General features: G+C 34.4%; 1 protein-coding gene across 4 annotated transcripts in view; it reads left to right on the forward strand.

Annotated features, from left to right (window-relative positions):
• Positions 1-12,338, forward strand: part of LOC114459876 (transcription factor 7-like) — a 131,380-nt gene that overhangs the window by 21,258 nt on the left and 97,784 nt on the right. For 3 of the 4 annotated variants that reach the window (XR_003673502.1, XM_028442022.1, XM_028442024.1), the window contains one exon: positions 379-434. Coding sequence is in view for 2 of the 4 variants with exons in the window: in XM_028442022.1 (XP_028297823.1) it covers positions 379-434 (56 nt within the window). In the remaining 2 variants the exon portion in view is untranslated. Of the gene's footprint in view, positions 1-378; positions 600-12,338 lie in introns of those variants that run through there. The other variant, XR_003673501.1, reaches the window with a different exon arrangement.

The raw sequence follows: 12,338 nt of genomic DNA on the forward strand, positions 1-12,338 counted from the left end.
GTGCTACAGCAAGTCTCTAAAGGTAAAAATGTTGAAAATTCACAACAAATCAACAATATGTGCAACAGATTTGCGACTTTCACCAAAATGGCACTGAAGAAATGTTTTTACTTTTAAATCAATTGCAAATTATGAAGTCTAAACTTGCTACAGCTCATCTTCAGACTGATCCACACAGATTTTTGATACATTCAAAACTGAGCCTACGGTGCATCAAAATATCTGATTTTTTTGTTTTTATCTCAACTATTTAGACTTTGTACATTGTCACCACAGAGAGTTTCTATAATACACCTGTTAACATTTGCAAAGTCTTGATGTTCATGTAACCAACATAATTAAAATGTGTTGACACTTACATGATATTTAAATTAACAGGTGGGTCTAGAGAGCAAGTCACTGGTTCTGGACATTGAGGACCCAGCAGCCTACAGGTCAGTGTTTAGACTGTTCAGCTAAATGTTTTGCAGTGACATGCCGTGACCAGTAGGGTTGGGTAGGCAGGGGGTTGCAAATCGAGACCACCAAAGACAATTTCATATGTTTCTGCTGGCAAGTGTCAATTCAATTCATTTCAACTTTATTTGTATAAAGCCATTTCCAACAAAGTCATCTCAATGCGTTTATCAAAATATAAAATTCATAATAAGAAAGAAAAAAACCCAACAAGATCCACATGAAGAAGCATTTAGCCATCTAACAAAATCAACATCGTGAAACACCATTAAAGAAACATAAACAAATATTTAATATAGCCTCCATACTCTCCCAACAAGATAGATATCATGACATGGCAGCACATTCGTTGATTGTGTTGGAAACACAGAAACACGGCGCAATCCTTCCATTCACTGTGAAAAACACAATACAATACAATTTTCTGACCTTACCATTGCTGAAGGTCTGGTAACTCAGGTGTTGGTCTCCCATTTTTTAAAAGCTGTCGTTTTTCCTCAAAAGAAAGTTTCTTTATTGTCTCTAGTGCTGTCATCCTGCCTGTAGTGTTATCCCGCCCACTAGCTAGAGAACGTAGCAGCCGCGGTCACGTGATATCAATTCACTAATACACTGTGAACGTACGTATAGCATTTAGTATAGAACGGTTACGTCCATAGACAGCATAGAGAGCTGCCTTTTTACGTCAATGGTTTTCATCTTGGGGAACTGACTGTGCATGTGCAAACACATAAAAACATGCTATGGCAACAGAGGCAAAGCAGCAATGTGCTTTTCGGAGAGGGCGTGGCCTCCTCCTGCCTTACAGCAGCTTGAGACTGCAGCCGTTCCAGGAAATAGCGATGTTTAGTAATTTGAGCTATGAAACGCTCAAAATGCGGACACTTTCAAACTTATAGGTATTGTAGGCTATCGGAAATGGAAAAATAAATAATGTATAAATATATTATAAATAAAACAAATTGACCCTTGGGTAGGCACTGCCTTGTTTGCCTACTCTGACTGCAAGTCACTGATGTTTTGATATTTAGGTGTGTTGGGGGCGGGGGCAGGGCAACGATGAGAAGAGCAGAGGATTACAAGCCACTGGGGAATGCTGTATGCTATGCTATGTGTTATTTTGACTTAAATAGAGCATCCTCTTCTCTTACCCACAACAGCAAACCTCCATTGGTCAAATAAGTTTTTGAAAAAACCGTCATTACAACTACTAGTACAGTGCCTGTCGGAAGTATGTATTCATATAGTGGAGGCTTAAGTAGAGTTGTCAATTATGGCCAAAGGAGTATGTGTTTGAAGGTTGAATGTACAAAGAGGTGTGCATACGCTGCAGTGTTATAAAGGGGTATATGTGCGGGTGCAAAAATAACTGTTTATTTAGTGTTTAACATTTCTTAGTGCAGGGGTGGTGATTTGTGTGTGTGTGTGTGTGTGTGTGCGCCTGCGCTTGCACGTGTGCGCGTGTGTGTTAAGAAGAGACACTGTGCAGTATATACTTTTTTACTTGTCTGTCATTCATACAATGTTTTGTATTTCCTGTGAAATGGATTCAGTGCAGTCAATAAATTCTGAATTTCTTCAGTGACAGATATAATAATGTATGATATCGCTGTATCGTGATATAATTGTTACCGTGGGCAATGACAGTATCATATCGTGAGGTACCAGCCCTAATATACATGGGTAGGCATCGTCTTGGTGGGCTGGTCCGGTCCGCTATGTTTTTTTTTTTTTTTTTTAGACAATATTGGTCTAAAATTGGCAGAAATGTGAGAACAATTTAAACTGGCATGAATGTGGATAAATTGGCAAAAATAAGCATGAAATATGGTGAAAAGAGGTTAACAGTAACAATAATGGGTCAACATATGTGACATTAAGTGTAAAAGTGGTGGAAAGGGTTTATCAGTGCAGAAAAGGCATTTCAATGTGATGGGGAAGTGGCAGAAATGGGAGTAATGTCGCAAAAATGCATTAAAAGGAGCAAAAATATATCAAGAAAAAGTGATTAAAAAAGGTTAAAATATGGAAAGTTTGACGTAGCTGCAGAAAAAGGGTAAAAATAAGCCAAAATGGCCTCAAATTGTTTAAAAAAAATTACTTGACTTGTGCAGATATTTTAATCATACTCGGCACATTTTAATGACTTACTTATGTTTGGCTTCCATTCAGCTGCAATAGCATGTACGTGCTGAATGATGTTAATCAAATGAGTCGTTTGCTGTTGATGAATAAAGCCGATGAGCTGTGGCAAACAAGACATCTCTATAAGTGACAAAAGTATCTAAAACAGAGGTATAGCTGTGGCCTCACAGATCGATAAACCAATGATCAGCAAAAAAAGATGGAAAAGGTTGAAACTGTTGCTCAAAACTTTGTTTTGATGTCCACTGTAAACATTTGGTTTATTGACATTGTTGGAAAAGTTTGGTGCATTGCATTGTGGGATGTGGTATCCCGGCATAGACGAATGCATAGAAGGGTTTTTACTTGAAGTATCACTTTTTGATTTATTTAGAATTTGATAGAAACTGCACTTTTTCTTTAATTTGTTGGGTTTTGTGTTGTAACTAGTAAAACTCCTGTAGACTGTTTTAACAGTGTGAATATTCCTTATGTTCAGTGTCCCTGTTGTGATATTCTGTATTATCTCAACTAAAAATAGCTCCATACTTTTATTTGTTGGTTTTCAAGTTGATTTCCTCAGTTTGGCTCTTGTGTGTGTGTGGCCTGTTATTTGAAGGTGATAAATCACTCTGTTATACATTTTATTTAAGTAAGCAGAGGAGTAAAGAGTACTGATATATCCTACTCAAATAGAAGTACTGATCGAAATTGTACAAGTACAAGTACATGTAAGTCATACATAATTAAAAAATCAAGTATAATTGAAAATAAGCTTAATTAAATTTTACAGTAAAGGTTACTTGTTACTTTCATCCCCACGTTTATTTTTGGTGATAAATCTTACCCCGGTTCCCTTGCATACAGTAAACATCTCATGTATAAATTTAAAAAGGAAGAAACCTAATCTAGCACATTTGGAACTTAATTACTAAATACCTTCATCTAATGCTGTTTTGGCACAGTGCATTACGTTTAATCTGGTTGGTCGGCTATGATGTGATGCATTTGATTGTTGTCTGGTCATTTCATTTTTTGTAGTTTCACAATGTCTGTTAATCACTTAAAAAGTACATGTACCATAAAAGCAACTCAATTCCAGTGACGTGAGTATTTGTAAATCTGTTACTTTCACCTTTAGTGGTTAGTGATGGTGGACGTATTATTTGCTTAAATACTTAACTTAAAAAGGGGTCGTTAGACATGTGTAGAAACAGGTGGTGTGTGTCTCTGAGTTCATATGTTTGTATTTTTAAATAAAAAACTTAAACATTTAATTTGACATTTTATTTACAAAACATGTGATTTACAATAGAAGAGAGAGAAAGTCCAGTAGGTGCTGTTGGTGCCGCTGATGGTGATTAATGTAGGGTTGTTGAGTGGTGTCCATGTTTTCTGATTCCTGTCTGATGGATGCTGGGGTGATTATTTCTTTTTCTCCTCACGAACTTTGGGCGACAGTCGTTAAAAGGAGTGGCACCCCGCAAATTTGAAGTAATATTAATAATCATAATTAATATTCTTAGTTATATAACCCATTAATAATAACTCATCTCATCTTCCTACAGATTTATTTAGAATTTGATAGAAACTGCACTTTTTCTTTAATTTGTTGGGTTTTGTGTTGTAACTAGTAAAACTCCTGTAGACTGTTTTAACAGTGTGACTATTCCTTATGTTCAGTGTCCCTGTTGTGATATTCTGTATTATCTCAACTAAAAATAGCTCCATACTTTTATTTGTTGGTTTTCAAGTTGATTTCCTCAGTTTGGCTCTTGTGTGTGTGTGGCCTGTTATTTGAAGGTGATAAATCACTCTGTTATACATTTTATTTAAGTAAGCAGAGGAGTAAAGAGTACTGATATATCCTACTCAAATAGAAGTACTGATCGAAATTGTACAAGTACATGTAAGTCATACATAATTAAAAAATCAAGTATAATTAAAAACAAGCTTAATTAAATATTACAGTAAAGGTTACTTGTTACTTTCATCCCCACGTTTATTTTTGGTGATAAATCTTACCACGGTTCCCTTGCATACAGTAAACATCTCATGTATAAATTTAAAAAGGAAGAAACCTAATCTTGCACATTTGGAACTTAATTACTAAATACCTTCATCTAATGCTGTTTTGGCACAGTGCATTACGTTTAATCTGGTTGGTCGGCTATGATGTGATGCATTTGATTGTTGTCTGGTCATTTCATTTTTTGTAGTTACACAATGTCTGTTAATCATTTAAAAAGTACATGTACCATAAAAGCAACTCAATTCCAGTGACGTGAGTATTTGTAAATCTGTTACTTTCACCTTTAGTGGTTAGTGATGGTGGACGTATTATTTGCTTAAATACTTAACTTAAAAAGGGGTAGTTAGACATGTGTAGAAACAGATGGTGTGTGTCTGTGAGTTCACAGGTTTGTATTTTAAAAAAAAAAAACTTAAATACATAAGGTGCGTGTGTGTGTGTGTTGGGGCTGAATGATTTTTGGAAAATAATCAAATTGCGATTTTTTTCGTCAATATTGCGATTTAATATGCAATTATTTTTCAATGAATACAAGCAATAAATCTGTTTCATAATAAACCACTTAATATTTATTTCAACTTTAAATAAATATAAAATATGCATTTTAAAGAACAGATTACAACAATAAAGCAAACAAATCTGTGGCTTTACCTCTTCAACATATTAAACTAACTTCACGTTTCATGTGGACTGCACTTTTTAAACACTCTCTGAACTTAACAGGACAGTCTATAAATAAATAAAATAAACAGATATAAATATAAATATATCCAGTCAGTAACATCACACATACTAAAGTGCAGGAAAATAAGGAGAACTAATATCTGCTTTAACCAATTGGATGTTTTTTAGGTAAATCAACAAACTTAAAATAAATTATTACTAAAAAAAAATTAAAAAAAACACAGCCTTTGCAATTAGAAAATCACGTTTTATATCGCGATGTTATCGCAATTAATCGTTCAGCCTAAGATGAAACCCTTCTGCCAATGTTTTAGATAATCAGTCAAAAATGTTCAGCAGGCAAAAAAAGCCGTCTTTAAACAGTGCAAAGTTATACATGACCTCATGACTTGCATGTACTTTATGAAAGCTCAACGTTCAGAGGGTGATTTTTCTTGGTAATGCAACTTGTTATGTTACGTGTAAATGCATTTGATCATCATCTAACACGGGGTGTCAAACTCATTTTAGTTCAGGGGCAAAATACGGACCAGTTTAAGCTTCAGTGGGCCACAGAATTTAGGCTGGAAAAAAGCTAATTCAACATTAACCTGCCCTGGTTTGCACTTCCACGTATAAATGATGATAAAGTATGTGAGCATATCAGTCCCTGTAGGACATGCGCCTAAATTTACCTGATTTTGGGAATTTAGAGACATTTCATGGAGAATTTTGAGGAAGATTTGGAAAAATTGAGAGTTCTTTCAACAATTTCAGATTAAAATTTAGGGGTGCCCCGATATCGATATCGGATATCGGTCCAATGTCAGCCTGAAAACGAATATTGGATATCGGATTCAAATTTCAGAATTTTATTTATTTATTTTTTCAATTCCTTTTTTTATTTATTTTATTCAATTGTAGAATACTGTAGATAATATGTTAAATGTTAAAATGTATGTAACCAATTGGTTCATAATAAATGGGTCAGTTTTTCTCATCCCTACTGTTGCTGGCTATTGTTCTCTGTTTAAGTAACATCACTTGATCAAGCCTTTTTTTTCACATTTTACACTACAAAATAAGTAATAAAAGTATGTATAATTCGTGCTGATATCGAATTAATATCGGTATCAGCCGATACGCAAGGCTGCAATATCGGTATCATATCGAAAATGAAAAAGTTGTATCGGTACATCCCTATTAAAAATGACTGCTGTCGTGATAAAAGAACTGGAAAAATGACCTCTGCAAATTTTGTGGATTTTAATATAATTTTGTATTTGGAGCGACTGAGATATCAACAGCTGAATTTCATGTTTTTACAATTTTTTTTTAACTTTCTTGAGCGGCCCAAATTTGTTGCTCTAAAGGGCCGGATTTGGCCCCCGGGCCTTGAGTTTGACACACTTAATTACATCATAATGTGCACTAAAATGGCTTTGCAGAGCCTCAAAACCAGAACCAGAGTTTTTTTATGATCCACTGGATTGTTCTGGATCTTTTGCTATTTTGCTGTGTCATGGAAACTTCACAAAACAATGCTTTAATCCAGTGTTAGTGCAGGTTGTTTGACCAGTCTGATGGGAGGGATATTTACACTGACTTTTTTCTCCTCTTGTAGAACCCATGCTCATTACGAGGATAGTTGAATTAACCCTTGTGCACTCCTTTAAATGTAAATACACTTCTACACCTTCTGCACACAAACTGTTCGTCTCATAAAAGTGTAATAAAAATGTACTCCATGATTTTTTTTTTACTTCCACTGCATCAGATCTTTTCAACTACTTCAGACCTATGCATAGATATAACATTTATTGTAATGTTCAAAGTTCAAACCCTTTGTAACATTTGTGATATGATACCGATATTGCAGCCTTGTGTATAGGCCGATACCGATAGTGATTCGATAGCATGAATCATACAGATGTTTTTTTTTTTATTTCTTTTTTTTTTTCCTTTTTTCCTCTCTTTTCTTCAATAAAAAAAAACAATAATGATTTATTTTGTGGTGTGGAATGTTAGAAAAGGCTTGATGAAGTGATGTTACTCAAACAGAGAACAATAGTCAGCAACAATAGATATGAGAAAAACTGACCCAATTATTATTAACCAATTGGTTACATAGATTTTAACCTTCAACATAATATCTACAGTATTCTACAATTGAATAAAATAAATTAAAAATAAAATAAAAATCAGAATATTCGGAAATTTGAAGTCGATATCCGATATTCGTTTTCAAGCTAATATCGGACCGATATCCGATATCGGATTGGGACACCCCTAATTTTTGATGAAAAAATTACAGCCTTGTGTCATTAATGAATAGCAAAATTTACCGTTTTAAAGAAAAAATTACACTTGTACAACTTGTATAATTTGCAAGATAAGAAATCCAGGCCTTCACTGAAAACTTTATGCATTGGTCTCTTATTTTGAAAGTAGAGGCTTAGCTCTATTAGGTATTAATTGAAAAAGCATTATGATATGTCATGATTACAGTATATGAAAAATATGGTTACAATAGGAGTCATTGAAGCAAATTTGGTCACATGGTTACTAAGTGTCAGTGTGATGCATATCTTCATTTCTATACACTTCATATACACAGGACTTGGAATTAAGCAAAAAAAACAATAGTAGAATTTTTTCATAAATCTAGCCCTAAAAATGAATGGAATATTCAGAGGCAAACAAATAAAAACACCTAAAATGTCACTTTTGGTCACAAAGATGCTCCAAGGGTTAAGACAATAATTATTAATGAAAATGGGAAAATGTTTTTATATAGCGCTGCAATTATAAGCAGTGACACTAACTATTGAGCTATTCAAAGACCACTGCAGAAGCACAAAATAACAGTGTTTAGGGCTCGTTCCAGCTTGATAGATCATATTAGGCAGTGGCTATCTGTACGGTTGCTACATCAATATACCAACATTCTATCCGTACGCAGCGCCCCTCATTGGCCAGTTTAGGTCACGTGACTAAGACTAATCCTAATCCTAACCCTAAAATGCTACGTACGTGTACTTCGGTAAACGTACCAAAAGACACTTTCATCATGTTAGATATCAGCTGTGTTGGTGCATGAAAACAGGCTGGCTTTGAAATATCCCACATGAGTTCAGTTCACTCATCATCTGTAAATCTGAAAAATAGTTATAAAATATATCTGGCAGAGCTAAGGAAGTTTTCTGATCTAAAATAAAAAAGTAAGCCTCATATGTTGAGATTAGGGCTGGGCGATATATATCGATATTCAAGCTGTTTCGACTTTTTTAATTTGGCGATATTGAAAATTACAATACCGTAAGGCTGGGCAAAAAAAATTGATTTTTACACGATTAATTGAACTAGTACAGTGCCCGTCGGAAGTATGCATTCATGTGGGAGCTTAAGTAGAGTTAATTATGGCCAAATGAATATATGTTTGAAGGTTGGATGTACAAAGAGGTGTACATACTCTGTACTCTGTAGTGTTATAAAGGGGTTTATTTGCGTGTGCGATTTCCCTGGTTTAATTCTATGAAATATAAACATGATAAATGTGTTTGTTGTTTTTTTTGTTTTTATTACTCACTTTTATATTTTTTTGTTTGGTGTATTTTTCTGTAATGTATGTTTTTTTTTTAATCATTATGTGTATTTGTGTATCTTTCTGTTGTGTTTTTGTGCATTTGTTGGTTTTTTATTACTAATTTTTATATTTTTTGTAATGTATGTTTTTTTGAAGTCATTATGTGTATTTTTTGTATCTTTCTGTTGTGTTTTTGTATAATTATAGTTTTTGTTGCCATTGTAGTGTGATTCTGTTGTCATTTTGTGTATTTTTTGTATAAATATTCGATTTTGTGTATTTTGAGTAATTTTCATATTTTTGTTGTTTGCTGTATTTTTCTGTAATGTATGTTTTTTGGAGTCATTTTGTGTGTTTTTTTTTATCTTTCAGTTGTCTTTTTGTGCATTTTTTTGTATAACTGTATTTGGTTGCCATTATAGAGTGATTCTGGAGTCATTTTGCGTACTTTATGTATGAATATTGTTTAGTTTTTGGTTTTATTTTACTCATTTAGCATATTTTTATTGTAAGTTTTATAAATACTGTGCGTGTTCCCGTGAAATGTTTGAGACGCTGATAACCAAACTCCATAGACATTGTAACTGAAACTGCGCAAAACAAAACGTAAAGCTCCAAACTACATGAGTGAGTAAGTAAATTAAAGTATTGTCTACAATTCGGCTGTCTTTTTTTAAAAAACAAAAATCATTTTTTACCTTTGAACCGAGTGGTCAGAGCTTATTTATTTATTTATTTATTTATTCAGTTTATTTCCGACATGGTTACATTCACTTTTTTTTTTTTTTTACATTTTTTGTACATGCCGAAAAAGGAGACGAGAGAAGCAGTTTGCTTATCCGGGTCCCGTCCCCTGTTTTACCATCGCAGATTTACATGGGTTTATCAGGTCGTCTGCAAGTGACTTGCCGACTTCCCTTACCCGCCTTGTTCTTAGCTTCCATGCACGGCACCACAGAGAATCCGCAGTTTTACAGATGGAGTTGGGAAACGTGTCTGCAAAAGACTCACCAGTGGATGACGTTTTCAAATGATCTATTCAGAGAACTCCCGTGTCTCGGTCTAAATTATCTTGTTCTCTATCGCTCGTGTGTTTACAGTTCATGTCTGCTTGGCTGAGTGCGCAACGATTGGCTCTGGCCGCACACGTGACTCTTGCTCGGGTGAGGAGCTGTGCAGTGAAATAGATATAGATGGTGCGCTAGCGCCCCCTCACACCCTGTGGTCAAAAGCTGAATAGGTTTAATTTTGGGGCCGTCCAGAAGTGAAATAAAATTAAAATAAACATTTTGAAATGACCAAATTACTCCAAAATAACAGATACACACACTCGGGGTATTTGGAACCCGTTGACTAAGTTTCAGGTCGAACTCGCACCGCAACGGGGAGATATTTGCTCCACACACACACACACACACACACACACACACACACACACACACGCACACACAGGCTTGGGGAGTAATGGATTAAAAGTAACAGCGTTATGTAATCTGGATACAAAAATAATGTAACTATAATCTGTTACAGTACATTTAAAAACATGTAATCAGATTGCCAGTATTTTTATTAAAAATGGGGATTACTTAGTGGGATTACTTCTTCAAAATAAACGGAATATACACCGTGCAACAGATGCACAGAGTGCGCACACATTGTGACACTTCGTAGCACTTCACCATAAACGTAAAACCAATACTTCCTGCCTAGCTGTTTACCATCATGACTCAGGAGTTTTCACTGCATGAAAATTCCTGAGTCATTGTTTGCTGTGACCACACCAAATAAAACATGGAAAGGTAAATTACAAAGATGAATCCAAAGTTAACTTCTGACACAAACTCTCTACACCATAGACTGTAAACACACATCTCCACTACGCATCCTCAAGTTGCCTTCACTGACTGCCAACGCTGTAGGAATTAGGAACATCTACAACGAACACATCCAACAAACAGCAGAGCTGTTACAATATAAAGCTATTATGGTAACAGCTAACTTATATGATATTGTGCAGTAACATAACAGCTGTATATGTGTTTGCTGTGTCTATCAGTGCAGGATGCAGAATAACTGCATTTGTTTGTCTAAGAAATAATTTTCAACAAATTGAATTAAAGTCACTTCCTGTACATTACATGAAAGACATGCTGACATACCAAAAATAACTAATAATTAACTATGGAGCATGTTATTACGTAAAACATCTACTTTATGGCATTTTTTTCCTGTAATTTTTTAATTAATTTAAAACCTGACTCAGGGAAACAGAAAAAACCAAAAACAGGAAAAAATAAAAACCAAATGCAAAAAAAATGGTGTATTTCTGATTGGTTTTAAAATCAAAATAACAATGGTAACTAATTGTATAGTTTTGTTTGTTTGTCTTTTTTACAAAGTGCAGTTGATTCTATATCTATAAAATAAAAAATCTATGACTGCAGGTGACAGATAGAACACATTTTTGCGGAGGTACGTCTTTTAAATTAACGCATGCCTCGAGATGCGTTCAAAGTCCCTGGAAAACCCAGAAATTTGTAAAATATCCCCACACAGCCCTGACACCACATGAAAAACAAAAGAGGACATGTCTAAAACCAGACGTATAGTCACCATACATGTCATCATTATTTAATAATGAATAGAAAAATAATAAAATAATAAATGCAGTGTGATAGTTTGGTCACATGGGAGAGATTTATTAAGTTTTATTATTAATATGGACTTTTGGTATTGTTTACCATATTTGCATTGAAAAAGGAACCTTGGGGTGAAATATTAATTAGAACATATTTTCAAATTAATATCAAAATAATAATGACTCACTGGAACACATCTGTAACCTTTGCACACCCAGAAACACAATATATTATTACTGTAAATATCATGTCTGCTATTAAAAACTGTATATTACAATAATTAGCATATTAGCACACACTTAGCTATAATAGAGCTTTTCATCTGTAAACCCTTCTTAGAAACCAATGATCACACAATGTGTTGCCTGTTATCTCACGCTACGAGGTGACTATTGTTGGAATTGACCTTGTATAAATAAAGTTTCATTGAATTAATATGTGACCTTTGACAAATAAACAGTGGTTGCAAAAATCAAACTACTTATGTGTAAATCTATTGTAGTCCAGTCATCACATTTATAAACTATCTTAGTCATCTAGGATCTGTGCACCCTCAGAAAATCAGCTGCTCACATTATTTTGACCTGAAATGATCTGATTTTCCACCGTTTGTAATTCTTCTTCAGTCTGCATTGACTCCTCCCACCAGAGCGTCATGTTTAAGGGAAGAAGAAAATGACCTTAGGTCTCACATGTTAGATGGCACTTAAACTGAGACATGTTTGAATACTTTACATTGTAGTGTTGCACAAATGTTTGATCATTTTGTTTTTGCCTTCTTCACGTGACAAATGACAGCACTTTATACAGCAGCATATTATGTGTTTTGTTCATTGCT

This window comes from Gouania willdenowi, unplaced genomic scaffold, assembly GCF_900634775.1.
Source record: "Gouania willdenowi unplaced genomic scaffold, fGouWil2.1 scaffold_370_arrow_ctg1, whole genome shotgun sequence".
NCBI classification, from domain to species: domain Eukaryota; kingdom Metazoa; phylum Chordata; class Actinopteri; order Blenniiformes; family Gobiesocidae; genus Gouania; species Gouania willdenowi.